The sequence below is a fragment of the Protopterus annectens genome, chromosome 16.part0, assembly GCF_019279795.1.
Source record: "Protopterus annectens isolate FY-2018-M chromosome 16.part0, PAN1.0, whole genome shotgun sequence".
Classification (NCBI taxonomy): domain Eukaryota; kingdom Metazoa; phylum Chordata; order Ceratodontiformes; family Protopteridae; genus Protopterus; species Protopterus annectens.
Genome location: NC_056750.1, coordinates 44519315 through 44544696, shown reverse-complemented (window position 1 = coordinate 44544696; position 25382 = coordinate 44519315). Strand labels below are relative to the sequence as shown.

At 37.4% G+C, this 25382-nt stretch overlaps 1 protein-coding gene across 3 annotated transcripts in view; it reads left to right on the top strand.

Moving 5' to 3' along the window:
• The window catches only part of POMT1 (protein O-mannosyltransferase 1), a 1532857-nt gene that overhangs the window by 149890 nt on the left and 1357585 nt on the right, over nucleotides 1-25382 (top strand). For all 3 annotated transcript variants that reach the window (XM_044058401.1, XM_044058399.1, XM_044058400.1), the window contains exon 3: nucleotides 10769-10875. In XM_044058401.1, the coding sequence (XP_043914336.1) occupies nucleotides 10769-10875 (107 nt within the window). The remainder of the gene's footprint in view (nucleotides 1-10768; nucleotides 10876-25382) is intronic.

Sequence of the window (25382 nt, the reverse complement as noted above, 5' to 3'; positions counted from 1 at the left end):
GCTGTACATTAATGAAAACAGTATTAACGGAGGACAGTATTAACGGTGGTGTGTATGTGGTAAACGAGAGGGTGATGTACTGTACATTAATGAAAACAGTATTAACGGAGTTGTGTATGTGGTAAATGAGAGGGTGATGTACTGTACATTAATGAAAACAGTATTAACGGCGGTGTGTATGTGGTAAACGAGAGGGTGATGTACTGTACATTAATGAAAACAGTATTAATGGAGGTGGGTATGTGGTAAACGAGAGGGTGATGTACTGTACATTAATGAAAACAGTATTAACTGAGGTGTGTATGTGGTAAACGAGAGGGTGATGTACTGTACATTAATGAAAACAGTATTAACGGAGGTGTGTATGTGGTAAACGAGAGGGTGATGTACTGTACATTAATGAAAACAGTATTAATGGAGGTTAGTATGTGGTAAACGAGAGGGTGATGTACTGTACATTAATGAAAACAGTATTAACTGAGGTGTGTATGTGGTAAACGAGAGGGTTATGTACTGTACATTAATGAAAACAGTATTAACGGATGTGTGTATGTGGTAAACGAGAGGGTGATGTACTGTACATTAATGAAAACAGTATTAACGGAGGTGTGTATGTGGTAAACGAGAGGGTGATGTACTGTACATTAATGAAAACAGTATTAACGGAGGTGTGTATGTGGTAAACGAGAGGGTGATGTACTGTACATTAATGAAAACAGTATTACCGGAGGTTTGTATGTGGTAAACGAGAGGGTGATGTACTGTACATTAATGAAAACAGTATTAACGGAGGTGTGTATGTGGTAAACGAGAGGGTGATGTACTGTACATTAATGAAAACAGTATTAACGGAGGTGTGTATGTGGTAAACGAGAGGGTGATGTACTGTACATTAATGAAAACAGTATTAACGGAGGTGTGTATGTGGTAAACGAGAGGGTGATGTACTGTACATTAATGAAAACAGTATTAACGGAGGTGTGTATGTGGTAATCGAGAGGGTGATGTACTGTACATTAATGAAAACAGTATTAACGGAGGTGTGTATGTGGTAAACGAGAGGGTGATGTACTGTACATTAATGAAAACAGTATTAACGGAGGACAGTATTAACGGTGGTGTGTATGTGGTAAACGAGAGGGTGATGTACTGTACATTAATGAAAACAGTATTAACGGAGTTGTGTATGTGGTAAACGAGAGGGTGATGTACTGTACATTAATGAAAACAGTATTAACGGCGGTGTGTATGTGGTAAACGAGAGGGTGATGTACTGTACATTAATGAAAACAGTATTAATGGAGGTGGGTATGTGGTAAACGAGAGGGTGATGTACTGTACATTAATGAAAACAGTATTAACTGAGGTGTGTATGTGGTAAACGAGAGGGTGATGTACTGTACATTAATGAAAACAGTATTAACGGAGGTGTGTATGTGGTAAACGAGAGGGTGATGTACTGTACATTAATGAAAACAGTATTAATGGAGGTGTGTATGTGGTAAACGAGAGGGTAATGTACTGTACATTAATCAAAACAGTATTAACGGAGGTGTGTATGTGGTAAACGAGTGGGTGATGTACTGTACATTAATGAAAACAGTATTAAAGGATGTGTGTATGTGGTAAACGAGAGGGTGATGTACTGTACATTAATGAAAACAGTATTAACGGAGGTGTGTATGTGGTAAACGAGAGGGTGATGTACTGTACATTAATGAAAACAGTATTAACGGAGGTGTGTATGTGGTAAACGAGAGGGTGATGTACTGTACATTAATGAAAACAGTATTAACAGAGGACAGTATTAACGGAGGTGTGTATGTGGTAAACGAGAGGGTGATGTACTGTACATTAATGAAAACAGTATTAACGGAGTTGTGGATGTGGTAAACGAGAGAGTGATGTACTGTACATTAATGAAAACAGTATTAACGGAGGACAGTATTAACGGAGGTGTGTATGTGGTAAACGAGAAGGTGATGTACTGTACATTAATGAAAACAGTATTAACGGAGGTGTGTATGTGGTAAACGAGAGGGTGATGTACTGCTCATTAATGAAAACAGTATTAACTGAGATGTGTATGTGGTAAACGAGAGGGTGATGTACTGTACATTAATGAAAACAGTATTAACTGAGGTGTGTATGTGGTAAACGAGAGGGTGATGTACTGTACATTAATGAAAACAGTATTAACGGAGGCGTGTATGTGGTAAACGGGAGGGTGATGTACTGTACATTAATGAAAACAGTATTAACGGAGGTGTGTATGTGGTAAACGAGAGGGTGATGTACTGTACATTAATGAAAACAGTATTAACGGAGGTGTGTATGTGGTAAACGAGAGGGTGATGTACTGTACATTAATGAAAACAGTATTAACGGAGGTTTGTATGTGGTAAACGAGAGGGTGATGTACTGTACATTAATGAAAACAGTATTAACGGACGTGTGTATGTGGTAAACGAGAGGGTGATGTTCTGTACATTAATGAAAACAGTATTAACGGAGGTGTGGATGTGGTAAACGAGAGGGTGATGTACTGTACATTAATGAAAACAGTATTAACGGAAGACAGTATTAACGGAGGTGTGTATGTGGTAAACGAGAGGGTGATGTACTGTACATTAATGAAAACAGTATTAACGGAGGTGTGTATGTGGTAAACGAGAGGGTGATGTACTGTACATTAATGAAAACAGTATTAACGGAGGTGTGTATGTGGTAAACGAGAGGGTGATGTACTGTACATTAATGAAAACAGTATTAACGGAGGTGTGTATGTGGTAAACGAGAGGGTGATGTACTGTACATTAATGAAAACCGTATTAACGGAGGTGTGTATGTGGTAAACGAGAGGGTGATGTACTGTACATTAATGAAAACAGTATTAACGGACGTGTGTATGTGGTAAACGAGAGGGTGATGTTCTGTACATTAATGAAAACAGTATTAACGGAGGTGTGTATGTGGTAAACGAGAGGGTGATGTACTGTACATTAATGAAAACAGTATTAACTGAGGTGTGTATGTGGCTGTGTACACAGTAAGGGGCAATGGCTGTAAAGCAGTGTTGATGTGAATGGCTGGCTGCTCTAACTTAACTTAGAGAGCTAACGTTATTGTTCCCCCTTTGTCTGGTGAGTAGAATTTTTTTTCACTTTTAATCTCTACCCATATTTGTTTCCTTTTGTTACTGTTGCTGTCTAATAAATGTTGATGTAACATTACTAGAATGCTTCTTTTTTCTTCTGCATTTTATATACATGTAAAAATAATCTCACTTCTTAACATAGCTTTTTTTTTTTTTTTTTTTTAAATCATCTGAGGGAATTTGCTTACTCTAATTACCTACCTAGCTATCCCTATTTAGCTTGGCCTGGTAGTTGTACTGTTTCCTGCTTCCTGGTTTTTTTTTTTTTATATTCTCTGAAGGCTATCTTTCACTCTTTTTTGCCTTCTGTACCATCCATCTGTAAGTCAAAGAGGCTTTAACATAATTTATTTTGTTGATTTAGTTTATACAAAGCACTCCTCTTTGTGATAATTTGTTTGTTTGTGTCTTTTGTTAGGGGTCGCCACAGCGGAACTCCGGTCCGCTAATGATTGGCAGTAGATTTTTACGTACTGGCTTGCCGGGCCTAACACACAACCTTCAGCAAAGGAACGCCAATTCATGCATGTCGCTACACAGAAGATGCTCTAACTGAGAATCGAACGGGCAACGTCTAACTGTGAGGCGACACCGCTACCGCAGCACCACCAATTAATCTTCCTTTTAATGTTTTCCTGAAGCAGGTTCGCATTTTACTTTGAAACTTGTCTAAGGTCCAACACACTTTGACTGAACATTGTCTTTGCATTTTTTGTAAACAACACATTTTTATGATTGCCTTTTTTTTTAAGTTTTTATTATTTTTAATACATAACTATAGATTATAACAATGAAATACAGATTTGAAATAGAACAAAGTTGAAAGATAACCCAAAATGTAACAAAACTCTTTACAAAAGTGTCTGCTAAATAACCAAAACAGTTATTCCTACCTTGTTGACATATTTAAACGTGTTTGCGCAGCAGTTCTTTAAGCTTTATCCAGATGTAGGACATGCTAAATCTGCATGTTCTCATCTTGATTGTCACAAGTTCATAATGACTGAGCTCTGTTACCATATTTGCAAATTCTTTCATTGTAAGAGTTTTCTCACTGTTCCAGTTCTTAGTGATGCTTTTCCTGGCTGTAGATAATAAGCTCCACAACAAAGGATAGTTTACTTTCCTTATACAGTCAGGAATTGGCAAATTGAACAAAATTAAAGATTTAGATGGAACAAATTTGTCTGTGAATAAAGATAGATAGCCAATACTAAATAAAAGTAATGTGGCAGATTACAACTTTTTTTTTATATTGGGTAGGATTAAGTTTGAGGGTCAGGCAAAGGGTCAGAATATTAGAAGCAAGCATATGCTTAGAAGAATTGTGGTATAGGATGGGAATAGTTACGGGTGTAGAAAAACATAAAGTTTGTTAGTTTAATATGGTAATAGTTAGTGGATGAAATTCATGGTCTAGGGATCTCCAGACGTAGAAAGGAAAAGCCCTGGAGAGTGGATGGAGTTCACCTGTTAGGGAAGAGCAGAGGCAGTGTAAAACCACAAAAGATGCAGTACTAGTTTGTTGAGGAGGTGAAGGTTTTTTTTTTTTTTTTTTGTGCAGGAGTCATGAGATAAGGGTGGAAGGGGGATCAGAGATGGGGCTTGAGGTAGTTGCAGCAGTGGGATTGATTAACAGTCTGCTTATGCTAAGTATAAAATGAGTTAAACAAGTTGGCTATCTCTGACGAAATTTTGTCAGGGTTTGGTGATGGAGTTTGTTTAGAGCCTGAGGTAAGGAGGTTTGAGATGTATTTTCAGAATTGTTTTGGGTTGTTTTTGTGGTTTGCCAGTTGGTTGGAATTTTTTTTCTTTTGTATAAGTTCACTAACTTTTTTTGCTTTGTTTCATAATTGTTTATATTTGATTAGGTTAGTATTAGATTTGTTTTTGTGCCATTCTTTCCAAGCTTTATCGCTATCCTGTAAATGTTGTTTGGTATTGTTTGTTGGCCAGGGAGCATGGTTAGTTTTTATTCTTTTGGTGCAGGGGGGAGTGTAGGCTTTCTGGAGTATTTAGAACTACATTGTTGAAGTATTCAAGGGCATCTTCAAATGGTACTGTAAGTGAATTCCAGTTAGTGTTTTAAGATTTCTTTATAACTTTGTTGGTGAAAGTTCCTGATATTTCTGGTGGTTTTCTATGTGTGGGTTCTTGTAATTTGTGGTGTAGATCTATATATGAATATGGCTAGGTGGTCACTAAGAGTATGCTAATAGTAGGGGAATCAATCATCAGATCTTGCCAATTGATATTGATATCTCCCATAATTATAGTTTTATTAGTGATGTTTTCTGGTATCCAGGAGAGGATATCTTCCATAGTTTGGATGTTTTATCCAGGTGGGTATATATAACCCAACAATGCATATTTGTTTTGTTTTGTTAAATTGTAGGGTTAAGATTAGAATTTTGGCATTGTTGAACGTTAGTGTTTCTTTAAGGAAAGGTGAGATTGTGATGGTGTTAGGTTAGATTAAGGCTACCCTGCCAACTTTTTTTATTGGTTCTTTCTTTTCTTAGTACAGTAAACTCTCAGTTAACCAGAACTCAAGCAACCAGCAAAAAAAAAAAATCAAAGAAATACATTTCAGTATTCATGTGTTGCACTTTCTGTTTTCCCCCCACAGAAACATACCTTACATTTTTAGAGTTTTAAAAAGGAGGATAGGAATCTATTCCCTCTCTCCCCAACCGGAGAACAAGTCAAACCAAACAAATAGTATAAGGTATATTATTAGTCAGGCCTGTTTTTATTAGTAACTCTCAAGCAACCAGAAACTACAGTTATCCGGCATCTACCAATCCCCATGGGTGCAGGTTAACTGAGTTTACTGTATATTATAGCCTGGGAGTGTTATTTCAGTGTCATGGATATGAGGTTTTAGCCAAGTTTCGGTGATTACTAGAATATCAGGGGTATATTGACTTAACCAAGCATGAAATTCTGTGGTTTTGTTACTACATGTGTTTAGGTCTGCTAAAAGAATATTTTTAGGGTTTAGGCTTTTAGCAGAGGAAGCTGTAGTTAGGGGTCCTGAGTTGGGGTGGATGTCTCCACACAGGGATAGAATGTGTTGCTTGGAGTGGTAATGTTTGAGGTATTGGTTAGGTTTATTATTGATGACTATTATGCAGAAGTTAGGTTTACTAGTGATGTTGTCAGGAAGGATTTTGAGTTTTGCGAGATGCGTAATGTGATATTGAATTAGGCTGGCTGATATGTTAGTAAAACTTTCTTTGGGGTTGTCATGATGTAGAACAAGAGTAGAGTATGTAAATGTTGCAGGGTTGGGAATAGTTCAGGGAGGAGGTGTGGATTAGGACACTGATATTTAATGTTAGAAGCAGGTTAGAGAGAAGGGAGAACATTTTTAGTAACGTGGTGTAATTTGAGTTTTAGAAGGCAGAGGTTGTGGAATGGGCAGTAGAGAGCAGATTGTGAAGCTTTGAAGTGGAGCTAGTGTAGTAATGGGTGGGGTTTGGTGTTAATTGGATGTAAGGAGTTGAGAGTACTTGTAATTTGATAACAAACTTTAGGGTCTGGAGTAATGGTAGGTATAAATGTAGGGAAAGCAGGGGTGTGTGGGAATGGGGGGTAAGGTGGGGGAGTGGAGTGAGCCTGAGTGTAGCGAGGGCGAACAGAGCGAAATGAGCCAGGATCTCGAATATCTGAAGCTAAGAAAATAATCAATAAGTATATCACTGGGTTTCTGAAATCGTTTAAACTTACAATAGGTGGGAAATTGCAAAATTTGTTCCTGTAAGTGGCTTTGTAAGGAGTCTTATGGCTTTCAGGTGGTTTTAGACTACAAGAAGAGGGTGGGGAAAGTAGTAAAATAATATGATTCTAAAGTCTATTTTAGTTGTAGTTTGGGAGATGGTGAGGGTGGGAGAGGAGCAGGTTAGGTGGAGGTGGTAAGATGTGGGAAAGTAAAGAGATAATTATTTTAACTTCCTGTTAGTTGGGGGGGGGATGTGCAAATCAGCTAAGAGGTGGAGTAGAGTTTTAAGCTTTACTTCAGCTGAATAACCTTTAACATACATGATTTTAGTTTAGAGGCCTGTAGAAGCTTGCTGGGTTCTTTTAATTGCTGTAATGGCTTGTGCTTCAAGCTGTTGTATATTGTGGCAGGTGGACTCAGGATGAAAAATACTGGGTCCTTAGCCTATGAAAAGGAGCAATAGAAAAAAGATTATGAGCAGTGCGGTAGGAGGAGCAGGAAGTAGTAGGATCGATTAGTAGAAAGGAGAGCATCGATTGTAGCAGAAAGTAGTAGGATCGATTAGTAGAAAGGAGAGGATCGATTAGTAGAAAGGAGAGCATCGATTGTAGCAGAAAGTAGTAGGATCGATTAGTAGAAAGGAGAGCATTGATTGTAGCAGAAAGTAGTAGGATCGATTAGTAGAAAGAAGAGCATCGATTGTAGCAGAAAGTAGTAGGATCGATTAGTAGAAGGAAGAGCATCGATTGTAGCAAAAAGTAGTAGGATTGATTAGTAGAAAGGAGAGCATAGATTGTAGCAGAAAGTAGTAGGATCGATTAGTAGAAAGGAGAGCATTGATTGTATCGGGAGAAGATTAGGGTAAGCAGCAGATGGAGGGTTACAGTATCGGAACAAAACAAATTCTCAGTATATAGGTAATATAAACAGGTATATCAAGAAAGCACTTTACAATCCTAATAAAGACGTTTTTCTGCTAAGATGAAAATTGTACCAGTTTAGGCAGTTGTTCATAGAAGGAACCATACCATGTTGTACATTATGCAGCATAAATCATATCGCATCTTGGATACAATGGGCTACCTTAATATTTGTGCAGTCAAGGTAAAAACGGGCACTTAGTAGACAAAGGTTCACTGATAAAAAGGAAATGCTAGTTATTCTCTGCTACGGTTCTAATACCAACATTTTAAAAGCTGGTAAAGGCTATTTGTACTCTGGTATGAATAACAAAGTTTAACAGTATGGAACAACATGTAACCCAATGATGTTGCAAAGTATAGCTGGGCAAAATAACTTAAACTGCAATTGGACCTTTCAAAGAAGGAAAACATGTGGCTGTAGTCTTTACTTGTTGATAGCATTCAGTAATACTGGTCGTCTAGCTTATCTACGAGCAGACATTTCAGCAGAGCATATTATTTCAGTTTTAAACTGAAAAATGGCTTTCAACACTCTGGCAACTAGCTTAGCTACAGCCGGACATTACAAGAGAGTATATGTTTTACTTTTAATTCCATAAACAGCTATGTATAACACTGGATGAGTTTGTTCAAATATGACCGGACGTTAGAAGAAAACAGTAATATAGCTGGTAGAAAAGAGTACTAAAATCTAGGTGGCTTCAGAAAAGCATAGGACAAGGGTCCAAGGCGTGTACCAGCATGTTAACTACAGATGGAAACTGAGCTGAAGATAGGAATACTAAAGTAAACTGAGTTGGAGTAACAGGCATCTATAGCACACACACACTGTTGGCAGACGATGAAACTGCTATAATAAAGCTGTTGTATCTATGGTATAACCTCATAGTCTTAGAATTGCATACTCACACCACCAGACAATGGATAGGAGAGTGCACATGGTATAAACAAAGCTATAAGACACAGGTATAGCAAGAATAAGGCACAACACAATTCTGATACCCATGACTGTTTAGCCCTTTTAAAAATGATGACTGATCCCAAATATGAAGTGAAATATTTTCTAGTAAATATTTCTAGTATAAAATTAAATGAAACTCAAATAATGTTGTTAAAGTAAGTGTGCCAAAACCATCTGCTGACATCTCGAAGCTCATTTTGGACATTTATTTTTTATTAGAATCAGAAATCTTCAGTTGCAGTACGGTAAGGGCTTCATGAAGATAGCCGTACCTTTTTGGGATTTAGCAACCACTCTAGCACAGTGCTGTACAGTGCTCAAATATGAAGACATGCAGCACCGCACAGGGCTGGCACTGCAGCCATGCTGAATACTGATGAGGCTGTCTGGGATAAAGGCATATGCTAATTATCCATGTGCTGTCTCCCCCAGAACTGCCTCCAACATGGTCAGATACACCATGTTGCAGTATTGACATTGTTCAGCTACCTACCCCAGTGGAGATCAGCAGTGGGGGGAGCTGCTAGACATCAGGGATGCATGTAACTTTAGTGTCTTCATTGCACGGACATTCATAGGAGGATCAGAGGTGGGGGAAACACTAGACACCAAGGATTACTCTAAATGCTTGTGCTGTAATGACCTGTAAAATGTATTGAGAACACTAGCCACCACCGACTCAAGTGTCATAACAGCCCCTACCTACATCAGGATGGTGATCAGGAGGGTGGGAGTGGGAGGAACCACATGATGGCAGAGAGATTAGGGACAGGCACAGGCACTGTGGTGTTTCTGTGTGGGTGTGTGTGGGTGTGTGTATGTTTGAGTTTTGTGTGCCTGTATGTGTGGGAGAATGGCTGGGGGAAGAAGCCAATACCTACATGAGCAGCAGTGTACTACCATGACATGCACGTCCCCCATTGACCTGCATGTCATAGTAGACAGTGTGATTTAGAGACTTGCAAATTAGCTGATTAATGAGGTCTTACCTCTTTGTGGCGAACATGTCTCTGAATCACAAAATACAGCATCTTGGGAGCGGGGTCTTTGTAGCGTGAGCTGTATGACTTCTCCTAGGCCCTTTATTGAATCTCCAGGTAAGTATTCTTAACAAGTCAAACATAATAAATAGGAAAAGACTGAATTATAAGTTTATGCACACAAGTGAAATTCTGATTACGGTTTGAAATGCTGAATTATTTTTAGCAATGCCTTTTTTGCTCCAAGCTCTAGTGCTCCTGGGCCGGCCCAAGTTTCCATCTCTGCTGTTTTTACCAATATCATGGCCGTATGTTTTCCGTACTGCTGCCTTGCAGTAGTGACAGTAGCACTTTGTGGTCTGACACAATCCAATGATTGTTTCATTTTGGCCCAGTGACACTGGAGGAGTTTTACTTTTGGACCCACAACTCCTTTGACTTCCAGTATGAAGTGCAGTAATGCCATCTTACACACAAATGTATATGTTAGCCTGAGGCACAGACAGGATTGATCCAGGGCTTTGTATATGTTTGTAAGGGCGTATAGCAGCAGGCTTGCCTTCACCATGTGACATTACCACATTGAAGTGTTCAACATTTTTCTGCAATGAGAAATCAGACTCTTGGCTGCTGCATTTCAACCCTTTGCCATTGAATCTACTGACACAAGTCAGCATTGACGTAGTCAGAAACAAACACCTGCAGTAGCAGACCATGCATCACATGGAATTAAATAGGGATGAGTCATCATAAATAATATATTATTCAAATTATCACTAATGTACGGAATAAATGTGCATCTTCCTGCCAAGGTTGTCATCACAATTATAGTCTGCATAAAGACTATCTTCATAGTGAATACTTTGTCTCCAAGTTTTTGTCTTTTCAAAATATTTGGTTTTCTGTATAGTAATTTAACTGTGCTAATCTCTGATGGTATTTTTAGTTAAGATATGTAGATAAACTAGCACAGTTTTTAATAACTTTATCATTATTATTGTTGTTATGGCTTTTCTCTTTTAGGTTTGATGAGGTGTACTATGGGCAATTTGTTTCTCTTTACATGAAGCAAATCTTTTTCTTGGATGACAGCGGTCCACCACTGGGTCACATGATTCTGGCTCTTGGAGGTAAGTATCTCATCACTTGCATGGGGGTGTTCTCCTGGATATAGTAGTACAGAAGGCGTCTGTGCTTTTGTCCTTAGCCTAGTGCAGTCTGGTACAGATTTCTTAGCTAAAGTCAGTGCTGCTGTACTTTTGTACCAAATACACCAAGGTGTAGACAGTTGCTGCTTATTTAAAAAAGGTAAGATCTGATCATTGGCTACTCGTTCATTGAAGACCATTTTTTAATATAGGAAAAAATGCACTGATCAAAATAAGCAGTTGACAAAATGTGTGTGTGTATATGCATATATAAAACATTATAGACGTATGTACATATATGTATGTATATATATATATATATATATATATATATATATATGTGTGTGTGTGTATAGATATATGGTCCTTAATTATATGCACTAAGTTTTTCGGCTGTTCTTTATCTTTGTCAATCTACAGTCCATTTTTCCATAATTTTTAATCATGTGGTTGTAATTTACTGTGCTACTAATTGGCGACTCATTACTTCATCTGTGTTTCCATTGTCTGTCCTTCTAATGTATATCTCACTGTTTGCTTTGTAATCAAAGGTTTGCATTTCAGTCCAGTGCCTTGGACAAACCTATATAAGTAATCTGATGAATCCTAAAGTTAACTGCTCATCTTAAGTGTGTGTGACAGCAGAAAAGCATTTGTTAGCTTGTCACAGCACTATTATGACAGCATATCGATCCGGTATTAAAAACTCTTAGACCTGCTCATGTTATTACCATAGAGTATGTATGACTATGCATTTTAAACATGACAGTGCAGTGTTTCACACAAACTTTGGCAGAATATGTTAGTATGAGTCTGATATTTGCTTGGCTAGGTGTTGCAAACACTTTAACCCTCACATTTGATGTTCATCATATTGATCTCTTATGCAGTAACCAAAGCTCTATGGGTTTTATTCTGCTAAGGAAATAACAACCGAACAGCTACCAAAGATTCAGGACACCTTACATGCACCCGAACTGTGTAAGAGACACATTTGGGTGCCAAGCCCCTTAGGCTTTCCTGCCACAGAAGAGAGTACTCCTCTGTCATTTTTCAAGGATCAACAGTCAGCTCAAGCTGTTTCATGGATGAGCAGATAAATGGGAAAAAATGACCACATGTAATATTTTACATGTTTATTTTACTTTCCTTTTACGGGTAGTATTTTTATGCTTGGGAAACAGTTTTTGGTGACAATTACGTGACTTTACTTTTAAATGGGACTGCAGTTTTGTTTCTGTCAGTTTAAAGATTGTTAAAAGTTGTTAAAACTATTTTTTCTGTACATAAGTCTTCTTATTTTCTTTTGGGGATGCCAAAATGTAATGAAGTGTTTTTACTTGGAAAAAAAGTGACTTTACTTTTTCAAATATTTACCGGCTTATGTTGCTTAGTTTCCATGAGAAAGGGGAACTAGTTTTGACTCGACCATGGAACAAACTACTTGTGCCACAGTTGGCCCTTTTTTCAATCCGGACAGCCTTTGCCACCATAGCAGGCTCAGCTGTAGGTGGGAGACTGCTGTGGCCAAAGCTGGTTCCTCTGACTACTCATTTTTTTCCCCGGATCCCACTGGTGTAGCACATACAGCCACTATGGACTGGAGTTTAACAATGTCCTGTGCAGCTGTTGGGGTCCCCTTTATTGGGCAAGGAAGAGACTCATGTTGGTCTTGGTAGAAGATCAGGGAAGGTACCCCTGCTTGCCCAGAATGTTTTACCCAACACTGGGGAAGCTGTTACTGATGATGATAATCCTGTTTGCCCCAAATATACAGTAGAAAGAATCAGAAAACTAAATATTTATCATCTCTTGCACCAGTGTCATTGGACAGGAGTAGTTTATTACATCTGTCTCAGAATCTTGTCAGGTTATTTACCCTTCTTATCATGTGGTTTGCATATAATACAGCAAAGCTTTTGGGTCTTCACCCTTTATCAGTGTATAAGGAGAAATTCTAAAAGCAACAATTTAAAATGTATCACACGATCAACAAACCAATCACAGCACAGATTCATTTAAGCACATTACATTCTATCCTAAGTATGTGATTACTTAGTACATTAAAAAACACAGTTTAATAGAATTACAAAATGCAAAATCTATAATTTATTCTATTTTCTCTCAACAAAGGTTTTAAACTAACAGCAAAATTCAACCTAGGCAGATTATCTGCATCTAAATGCATGATCCAGTTTTTCTCGCAAACTTCAATATAGTTCTTTAAATCACCTCCTCTTCTACCTTTTGTTAAAACTTGTATAACCCGGAACTTGAAATTAACTTGTGATCCATGCTCTTTGATGTGTTTTGCAACCACATTTGTAGCAGTACTTCTTCTAATATCTGAAAAATGCTCAATAATTCTATCTTTAAACTTAAGGTTGCATTTCCCAATGTAAAAACTTGTGCACAAATTACAGCTAGCTAAATACACTATATTCTCAGTGTTACAGTTCGTATAACAGCTAAACTTAAATGATACGTTAATTACTGGGTGCTCAACGTTTACATCAGCTATAATATTTTTGCAGCATGAACAATTGTAGCAGGGAAATGTACCTTTTTGTTAGTATAAGTTAATCCTTTTACTGGTTTTATCTCCTGGTAGCAAAGCCTGTGTTTCAAGTTGGAGCAATTTTTAAAGGTGAACTGTGGATTTTCACCTATAATTTTGTCCATACCTGGTTACACACGTAAAATCCCTAAATTATTTTTAACGATAATTAAAACCCCTTCAGGTCTCATGCTACAATGAGTTGAGTATCTGACTGAATTACCATTATTGTTCTCAGAATTATTGCAGGCAAATAAATTCTCTGAATGCATAAAGTGTGTCTTCTGTCTAGATTCCCGGTATGAAATAACTTCATGTGAAACCTCCTTCAGAAGCACGACACCATATTCCCAGCTTTGGAACTCGCTCATCATTTCTGATATTTGCAGCTCACATTCTTAATTCTTAAACATCAGTATTCAAACGACTCGCCCTGAGAAATTGACTTTTAACTATTCCCTTAAAAATATGATTAGGGTCTATGCTGCATCTGTGTAGAAATCAGTTAGCATGCACCTCTTTCTTATATATGTTCATCTCTACTCTAATATCTTGCTTAAAAATCTTAATAGCCAAGAACTTATCTCATCCTCAGATTAAGTTGATTTAAATTTGATGTAGTGCAGTAAAGGTAATTTAGAAAATCTAATAAAGTATTCACATCTTATTTTATTTATTTTCAGTTTGTGTACCAGGATAGTCCATTGGGCCACAAGGAACCCATTTTCAATGGAGTCCTGGGGAGAAAAGCTCCAGTAAGAATACATTTCAGAATTACAAGATTACAGAATAACAATCATTACAAAGTTTACAAAACAGTTATCAGACATTAGAGAAAGAGAATATATGGTAACAACAGTTACAATAAATTGGCATTTCAGGGAGCAAATGCATGAAAAATTACATTATGTACAAACTAAGGTAGTAAACAAAATGCAAGTTCCTTCAGGAGGTTATGGGCTAAAGGAGGCTATTAGCAGATATGTTAGGTAAAGAGAGAATTATAGTAGGATGTTATGTAGCATAAGAGCTATTAGTAGATATGTTAGGTAAAGAGAGAATTATAGTAGGATGTTATGTAGCATAAGAGCTATTAGTAGATATGTTAGGTAAAGAGAGAATTATAGTAGGATGTTATGTAGCATAAGAGCTATTAGTAGATATGTTATGTAGGGAGAGAATTATAGTAGGATGTTATGTAGCATGAGAGCTATTAGTAGATATGTTAGGTAAGGAGAGAATTATAGTAGGATGTTATGTAGCATGAGAGCTATTAGTAGATATGTTATGTAAGGAGAGAATTATAGTAGGATGTTATGTAGCATGAGAACTCTTAGTAGATATATTAGGTAGGGAGAGAATTATAGTATGATGTTATGTAGCATGAGAGCTATTAGCAGATATGTTAGGCAGATATGTTAGGTAGGGACTGAATTATAGTAGGATGTTATGTAGCATGAGAGCTATTAGTAGATGTGTTAGGGAGAGAATTATAGTAGGATGTTATGTAGCATGAGAGCTATTAGTAGATATGTTAGGTAGGGAGAGAATTATAGTAGGATGTTATGCAGCATGGGAGCTATTAGTAGATATGTTATGTAGGGAGAGAATTATAGTAGGATGTTATGTAGCATGAGAGCTATTAGTAGATATGTTGGATCGAGAGAGAATTATAGTAGGATGTTATGTAGCATGAGAGCTATTAGTAGATATGTTAGGTAGGTAGAGAATTATAGTAGGATGTTATGTAGCATGAGAGCTATTAGTAGATATGTTAGGGAGAGAATTATAGTAGGATGTTATGTAGCATGAGAGCTATTAGTAGATATGTTAGGTAGGGAGAGAATTATAGTAGGATGTTATGTAGCATGAGAGCTATTAGTAGATATGTTGGGTAGGGACAGAATTATAGTAGGATGTTATGTAGCATGAGAGCCATTAGTAGATATGTTGGGTAGGGAGAGAATTATAGTAGGATGTTATGTAGCATGAGAGCTATTAGTAGATATATTAGGTAGGGAGAGAATTATAGTAGGATGTTATGTAGCATGAGAGCTATTAGTAGATATGTTATGTAGGGACAGAATTATAGTAGGATGTTATGTAGCATGAGAGCTATTAGTAGATATTTTAGGTAGGGACAGAATATTAGTAGGATGTTATGTAGCATGAGAGCTATTAGTAGATATGTTGGGTAGGGACAGAATTATAGTAGGATGATATGTAGCATGAGAGCTATTAGTAGATATGTTAGGTAGGGAGAGAATTATGGTAGGATGTTATGTAGGAAGAGAGCTGTTAGTAGATATGTTAGGTAGGGACAGAATTATAGTAGGATGTTATGTAGCATGAGAGCTATTAGTAGATATGTTAGGTAGGGACAGAATTATAGTAGGATGTTATGTAGCATGAGAGCTATTAGTAGATATGTTAGGTAGGGAGAGAATTATAGTAGGATGTTATGTAGCATGAGGGCTATTAGTAGATAGGTAGGGAGAGAATTATAGTAGGATGTTATGTAGCATGAGAGCTATTAGTAGATATGTTAGGTAGGGAGAGAATTATAGTAGGATGTTATGTAGCATGAGAGCTATTAGTAGATATGTTAGGTAGGGAGAGAATTATAGTAGGATGTTATGTAGCATGAGAGCTATTAGTAGATATGTTGGGTCGAGAGAGAATTATAGTAGGATGTTGCGTAGCATGAGAGCTATTAGTAGATATGTTAGGTAGGGAGATAATTATAATAGGATGTTATGTAGCATGAGATCTATTAGTAGATATGTTAGGTAGGGAGAGAATTATAGTAGGATGTTATGTAGCATGAGAGCTATTAGTAGATATGTTAGGTAGGGATAGAATTATAGTAGGATGTTATGTAGCATGAGAGCTATTAGTAGATATGTTATGTAGGGAGAGAATTATAGTAAGATGTTAGGTAGCATGAGAGCTGTTAGTAGATGTGTTGGGTAGGGACAGAATTATAGTAGGATGTTATGTTGCATGAGAGCTATTAGTAGATATGTTAGGTAGGGAGAGAATTATACTAGGATGTTATGTAGCATGAGAGCTATTAGAAGATATGTTAGGTAGGGAGAGAATTATAGTAGGATGTTATGTAGCATGAGAGCTATTAGTAGATATGTTAGGTAGGGAGAGAATTATAGTAGGATGTTATGTAGCATGAGAGCTATTAGTAGATATGTCGGGTAGGGACAGAGTTATAGTAGGATGTTATGTAGCATGAGAGCTATTAGTAGATATGTCGGGTAGGGACAGAATTATAGTAGGATGTTATGTAGCATGAGAGCTATTAGTAGATATGTTAGGTAGGGAGAGAATTATACTAGGATGTTATGTAGCATGAGAGCTATTAGTAGATATGTTGGGTAGGGAGAGAATTATAGTAGGATGTTATGCAGCATGACAGCTATTAGTAGATATGTTAGGTAGGGAGAGAATTACAGTAGGATGTTATGTAGCATGAGAGCTATTAGTAGATATGTTAGGTAGGGACAGAATTATAGTAGGATGTTATGTAGCATGAGAGCTATTAGTAGATATGTTAGGTAGGGAGAGAATTATACTAGCATGTTATGTAGCATGAGAGCTATTAGTAGATATGTTGGGTAGGGAGAGAATTATAGTAGGATGTTATGCAGCATGACAGCTATTAGTAGATATGTTAGGTAGGGAAAGAATTATAGTAGGATGTTATGTAGCATGAGAGCTATTAGTAGATATGTTAGGTAGGGAGAGAATTATAGTAGGATGTTATGTAGCATGAGAGCTATTAGTAGATATGTTAGGTAGGGAGAGAATTATAGTAGGATGTTATGTAGCATGAGAGCTATTAGTAGATATGTCGGGTAGGGACAGAATTATAGTAGGATGTTATGTAGCATGAGAGCTATTAGTAGATATGTTAGGTAGGGACAGAATTATAGTAGGATGTTATGTAGCATGAGAGCTATTAGTAGATATGTTAGGTAGGGAGAGAATTATAGTAGGATGTTATGTAGCATGAGAGCTATTAGTAGATATGTTGGGTAGGGAGAGAATTATAGTAGGATGTTATGTAGCATGAGAGCTATTAGTAGATACGTTAGGTAGGGAGAGAATTATAGTAGGATGTTATGTAGCATGAGAGCTATTAGTAGATATGTTAGGTAGGGAGAGAATTATAGTAGGATGTTATGTAGCATGAGAGCTATTAGTAGATATGTTAGGTAGGGAGAGAATTATAGTAGGATGTTATGTAGCATGAGAGCTATTAGTAGATATGTTAGGTAGGGAGAGAATTATAGTAGGATGTTATGTAGCATGAGAGCTATTAGTAGATATGTTAGGTAGGGAGAGAATTATAGTATGATGTTATGTAGCATGAGAGCTATTGGTAGATATGTTATGTAGGGAGAGAATTATAGTAGGATGTTTTGTAGCATGAGAGCTATTTGTAGATATGTTATGTAGGGAGAGAATTATAGTAGGATGTTATGTAGCATGAGAGCTATTAGTAGATATGTTATGTAGGGATTGAATTATAGTAGGATGTTATGTAGCATGAGAGATATTAGTAGATATGTTGGGTAGGGAGAGAATTATAGTAGGATGTTATGTAGCATGAGAGCTATTAGTAGATATGTAGGGAGAGAATTATAGTAGGATGTTATGTAGCATGAAAGCTATTAGTAGATATGTTAGGGAGAGAATTATAGTAGGATGTTATGTAGCATGAGAGCTATTAGTAGATATATTAGGTAGGGAGAGAATTATAGTAGGATGTTATGTAGCATGAGAGCTATTAGTAGATATGTTGGGTACAGAGAGCATTATAGTAGGATGTTATGTAGCATGACAGCTATTAGTAGATATGTTATGTAGGGAGAGAATTATAGTAGGATGTTATGTAGCATGAGAGCTATTAGTAGATATGTTAGATAGGGACAGAATTATAGTAGGATGTTATGTAGCATGAGAGCTATTAGTAGATATGTTATGTAGGGAGAGAATTATAGTAGGATGTTATGTAGCATGAGAGCTATTAGTAGATATGTTAGGGAGAGAATTATAGTAGGGTGTTATGTAGCATGAGAGCTATTAGTAGATATGTTATGTAGAGAGAGAATTATAGTAGGATGGTATGTAGCATTAAACCTATTAGTAGATATTTTAGGTAGGGACGGAATTATAGTAGGATGTTATGTAGCATGAGAGCTATTAGTAGATATGTTGGGTAGGGAGAGAATTATAGTAGGATGTTATGTAGCATGAGAGCTATTAGTAGATATGTTGGGTACAGAGAGAATTATAGTAGGATGTTATGTAGCATGAGAGCTATTAGTAGATATGTTAGGTAAGGAGAGAATTATAGTAGGATGTTATGTAGCATGAGAGCTATTAGTAGATATGTTGGGTAGGGAGAGAATTATAGTAGGATGTTATGTAGCATGAGAGCTATTAGTAGATATGTTATGTAGGGAGAGAATTATAGTAGGATGTTATGTAGCATGTGAGCTATTAGTAGATATGTTAGATAGGGACAGAATTATAGTAGGATGTTATGTAGCATGAGAGCTGTTAGTAGATATGTTAGGTAGGGAGAGAATTATAGTAGGATGTTATGTAGCATGAGGGCTATTAGTAGATATGTTAGGTAGGGACAGAATTATAGTAGGATGTTATGTAGCATGACGGCCATTAGTAGATATGTTATGTAGGGAGAGAATTATAGTAGGATGCTATGCAGCATGAGAGCTATTAGTAGATATATTAGGTAGGGAGAGACCCAAATACCCCTAACCATACTGCTAACGCTTTCAACTCCTTTTTTATAGAAACCATTCAATCTCTTGCTAGACAACTGAACACCAACAACTTTTACCCTCCAAATAATCTTGTTGATTCCTCCCATAACTTCACTCTTCATCCTAGCTCTACCTCTTTCATCTACAAGCTTATTCTCAAACTGAAACCCTGCACCCCCTCTGCTGACAAACTCCCCTCTCTCTTTCTTCAAAAGGCTGGTAAAGAGATTGCATACCCCATATCTATACTCATTAATAGGACTATTCAAGAAGGAACCATACCAGATATATGGAAAGTCTCTCATATCATCCCATTACACAAAGGTGGTAACTCTATTGACTACACTAACTTTAGACCTATTGCTCTTCTTTCACCTCTAGCTAAGATTATGGAGAAATGTATCCATCGGCAACTTGTTCAGTATCTCTCTTTGCACAACATAATAGCCAACTGTCAACATGGCTTTAGACCCCACCACAGCACCTCCACTGCCCTCCTTTCCTTTGTTGATACTATCAACAACTATCGTAACTCCAATCTTTTCACCTCTGCTCTATTCATTGACCTCTCTAAAGCTTTTGACATGGTAAACCACTCTTCCCTTATTAACATCCTTGAATCCCTCTCGTTTGATAACATGGCTTTAAAATGGTTTACTTCTTATCTTAGCAACAGACATCAAGCCGTTCGTTGGGACAATCATATCTCTTCCTTATTGCCTGTTTCTATTGGGGTCCCACAGGGCTCCATTCTCGGCCCGTTTCTCTTCTCCCTTTACATAAATGACCTCAACACTGTAATCCCTCAAGCTACCTGCATCCAATATGCTGACGACTCCACTATTATTTGTTCAGCATCCACCTCTTCTGAGCTACTCTCTCTAACTCAAACTACTTTCAACACTGTAGAAACTTGGTTTACTAGACGGTACCTCCTCCTCAATTCTAAAAAAACAAAACTTCTCCTTTTCACTCCTACCACCCGTGCCTCCCCATTAAACTTCAACATCTTATCTAATGATACCACTGTCATCTCTCCTGACACTACAACTAAACTGCTAGGAATAACCATCGACAACAATCTCACTTTTGATCAACACATCAATAACATCATCAAAACTGTTAACAAGAAAATAAGATCATTTTACCGTATTAAACCATTTCTTACACCTGCTACCAGAGCTACTATAGCCCACTCCCATCTGATATCTACTCTCTTTTACGCCTCACCTATTTTCACTAACCTTAAGAAGGCTAACCTAAATAAACTAGCATCCTGTTACAGTAGCATTGCCCACTTTGCCACCAGTAACCCTTTTAGAACACATCACTGTCATAACCTAAAACTCCTAGGCTGGCTTGAACTGCAAAACTGCCTTATAATCTCACAGCTTACCATTGCCCACAAGATACTTTACCAACCTGACAACACCCCTATACTTTCTCAACTTTTAATACCTTATAATAATCTTACCTCCCTTCGATCTTCTTCTAAACTCATGACCAAATCTGTAAAATCCCATAACTTAGCTGGTGACTCTCTGTTCACCAATACTGTAGGTAGGACATGGAATCAGCTACCCACTGATATCACTCTAATCCCCTCCTTACCACTCTTCAAACAAAAAATCAAACTGCACTTCCAAAATCACTGGCTTTGTTCCTGTAGGACTCCTAACTAAGCTTCTTCATTCCCCCTACTCTATTATAACTATTCACTTTACTTATTAGCTATACATATACTTTCTTCTTTCGCCCTGCTGCTCCCCTCTTATGCTCTGACCCACTCCTCCTTTTTCTCTCCCCTTTCCTCTTTTCCATCTTATTATTTCTTCTCCTTACTAGACCATTGCCTCTCATTCTTCTCCTCCTTTTTATTTCTCCATTAATCCCTTCGTATGTCCTGTACTAATTCTTTCTCTCCAACTGACTATCTAAAACAATTTGCTAATCTTTAGCTTAGTAATTGTTATGCTTCTACTGAACTAGTATATTTTTGGTGTGCCTTAGGTATTTTGTTATGCTTATTACTAAATGCATATTCTTACTGTACTTCTTTTATTATGTCTCTTTGTATTTGATTTATGTGAGGAGCTTTTCTCCCCGGGCCTCTACTGAAAATGAACATATATCCAGCTAGACTAGCCCGGTTAACAAATGTAAAATAAATAAAATAAATGTTATATAGCATGAGAGCTATTAGTAGATATGTTAGGTAGGGAGAAAATTATAGTAGGATGTTATGTAGCATGAGAGCTATTAGTAGATATTTTAGGTAGGGAGAGAATTATAGTAGGATGTTATGTAGCATGAGAGCTATTAGTAGATATGTTAAGTAGGGAGAGAATTATAGTAGGATGTTATGTAGCATGAGAGCTATTAGTAGATATGTTGGGTAGGGAGAGAATTATTGTAGGATGTTATGTAGCATGAGAGCTGTTAGTAGATATGTTGGGTAGGGACAGAATTATAGTAGGATGTTATGTAGCATGAGAACTATTAGTAGATATGTTAGGTAGGGAGAGAATTATAGTAGGATGTTATGTAGCATGAGAGCTATTAGCAGATATGTTAGGTAGGGAGAGAATTATAGTAGGATGTTATGTAGCATGAGAGCTATTAGTAGATATGTTAGGTAGGGAGAGAATTATAGTAGGATGTTATGTAGCATGAGAGCTATTAGTAGATATGTTAGGTAGGGAGAGAATTATAGTATGATGTTATGTAGCATGACAGCTATTAGTAGATATCTTAGGTAGGGAGAGAATTATAGTAGGATGTTATGTAGCATGAGAGCTATAAGTAGATATGTTATGTAGGGAGAGAATTATAGTAGGATGTTATGTAGCATGAGAGCTATTAGTAGATATGTTAGGTAGGGAGAGAATTATAGTAGGATGTTATGTAGCATGAGAGCTATTAGTAGATATGTTAGGTAGGGACAGAATTATAGTAGGATGTTATGTAGCATGCGGGCTATTAGTAGATATGTTTTGTAGGGAGAGAATTATAGTATGATGATATGTAGCATGAGAGCCATTAGTAGATATGTTAGGTAGGGAGAGAATTATAGTAGGATGTTATGTAGCATTTGAGCTATTAGTAGATATGTTAGGGAGAGAATTATAGTAGGATGTTATGTAGCATGAGAGCTATTAGTAGATATGTTGGGTAGGGACAGAATTATAGTAGGATGTTATGTAGCATGAGAGCTATTAGTAGATATGTTAGGTACAGAGAGAATTATAGTAGGATGTTATATAGCATGAGAGCTATTGGTAGATATGTTGGGTAGGGACAGAATTATAGTAGGATGTTTTGTAGCATGAGAGCTATTAGTAGATATGTTAGGTAGGGAGAGAATTATAGTAGGATGTTATGTAGCATGAGAGCTATTAATAGATATCTTAGGTAGGGAGAGAATTATAGTAGGATGTTATGTAGCATGAGAGCTATTAGTAGATATGTTATGTAGGGAGAGAATTATAGTAGGATGTTCTGCAGCATGAGAGCTATTAGTAGATATGTTAGGTAGGGAGAGAATTATAGTAGGATGTTATGTAGCATAAGAGCTATTAGTAGATATGTTATGTAGGGAGAGAATTATAGTAGGATGTTATGTAGCATGAGAGCTATTAGTAGATATGTTAGGTAAGGAGCGAATTATAGTAGGATGTTATGTAGCATGAGAGCTGTTAGTAGATATGTTAGGTAGGGAGAGAATTATAGTAGGATGTTATGTAGCATGAGAGCAAGAGCATTCCCATTGTGAGATTAGGTGTGAGTGAAGTAAAGTTTTAAAGATAGAGAGACTGTTAGTGGTATGGATAAGAGGCGGAAGAGAATTCCAATAACATGCTAAGCAGAAGGATAGAAGATATTTGCCTAGAGGGCAGGCAGGTTTATGTAGCTCGATTAGATTTTGGAAGTTAGATCGAAGGCATCTGTTTGCATGATGCATTTGGAAGGTAGAGGCATTGGAAGGACAGAGAGAGGGGCACAAAATAAGTTTGTGTGTTTGGATAAGTTGAACATATGTAAGATAATTGGGGAGTTCAAGCCATTTCAGTGGGTGCAGGGAGATGCATTGATGGGTACTGGATCTGTGGCTAGTTGCAAATTTTGAGATTTTATAGTAACAGGAGGAGAGTTTTGATTTGAGGGAGGATTGCAGATTGGTAAGGATAGAGGCACCATACAGGAGGGAAGGGATAAGGTATGTATTAGCAAGAATGTGTCTGGTGGAGGGAGAGATGAAACAGTTGTGGCGATAATGCATGCCAAGTTTCTTGTGAGTTATTTTAATATTTACATGACTATGGCTATCAAACCTTAGTTGGTCATCGATCAGGATTCCTAATGGTTTAGCAGTGGAAACTGTTTCAGGAGGAGTGTTATTTTGGCTGGCGATAGAGAGAGTTTTTGTCTAGGGTGATGCTTTTAGAGGGGGGATATCATTAGTTTAGTCTTGGTTGCATTTAGTGCTAGGTGGTTATCTAGCATCCATTGTTCTGTAGAGGAGAAGGCATCTTGGGTTAATTTTGTTAATGAAGAGGTGGAGGTTGCAGAACAGATCATTGCTGAGTCATCTGCATATTGGATGAGGTTGGCATTAGGGATGGCATGGTAAAAGTCATTAATATTAATGAAAATACTGAATAGAAGGGGGCCAAGAATTAAGCCTTGGGGCACACCTGTGGGAGTGTTTAGGAATGGTGAAGTAGCTTTTTTCCACTTACCTGCTTGTTGCCTATTTGATAGGTAACTGGTGAAGCAGTTAATAGAGGAGTAGGATAGATTTAGTTTAGAGAGCTTAGTAAGAAGAAGGTTATGAGAGATGGTGTCGAAGGCCTTAGAGAGGTCTAGGCGGAGGGTGGATACAATTTGACCAGAGTCATGGGCTTTGTTTATGGTTTCTAGGAAGGAGAGGAGAGCGGTGGTGGTGCTATAACCGGTTTGGAATCCATGCTGGGTGGGAATAAGAAGGTTATTGTTTATTAGATAGGGTAAGAGTTGTAGGTGGATGCATTTTTCCAGAAGTTTTGAAATAGGGGATAAGATAGAGATAGGACAGAAGCTGGAGATTTCGTTATTGTTACTAGCTTTATGGAGTGGAATAATAAAGGCCTTTTTCTAGAGCTGGAGAACCTGGCATTCTGAAAATCGATTTATTAGGATGCAGATGGGGAAGGCAATGGCTTCTGCGGCTATCTTTAGGAAGTAGGGTATTTCATTAGGTGCGTTAGAGCAAAGTTTAAATTTTAGAAGAAGTTTTTTATGGTAGAGGTGGGGATGGGGTTCATGGAGAAGGGAAGAGGTTGGGAGCTAGAGAATACTGGAGGAGAAGGGGATGTAATGAGGTTGTGGGGGAGCAAGGTTATCAGTGAAGGATAATGTTAGTTTGGATATGGAATCAATTAAGAATGAGTTAAATTGAGTAGATAAATCTGAGTCAGATGCATTTGGGTCGGGGCAAGGGTTTTCTTTTTAACCTGGGTTAAGAAGAGAGAAGATTTCCATCCCAGACTTTTTTAGGGTTATTGTTGTGATGGGCTTGTTGAGTGGAAAAATAGGCTTTGCGGTCTGAGTTAATAAGTTTTTTTACTTTGTTGTGAAGTGTTTTATATTTATTAAGGGAAGTAATAGTTTGTTTTATAGTAGCGTTTCCAAGCTTTATCACGAAGCCGCATGGTGGCTAGGGTATTTTTAGTTAGCCAAGGGACGGAGTTACTTTTAGTGAGTTTTGTTTTCCAGGGAGCAAAGGAGTCTAGCAGGTTTAAGAAGGTTTTATTGAAGTAGGTAATGGCATTTTTCAGAGGTGTAGAGTTTTGAGTCGGTTCCAGTTAGTAATTTTTAGTGCATCAGAGAATGCATTGGGGTTAATGTTTTTTAGGTACTGAGTAAAGGTGTAGGTGTGAGAAAGTTGTAGAAAGGTCGGCAGGCGATGGGCAAAAGTGGGAAGGTGGTCACATAGTGGATCTGGAAGGGTACCACTATTGGAGAAGTAGTGAGGATGGGAAACTAGGATCCAGTCTCGGGTACTGCCAGAAATGAAGTCTTTGGAAGGTCTGGTTATGGAGTTAATAAGTTGAGTGAAGTTATAAGATTTATATTTAGAGAGTTAG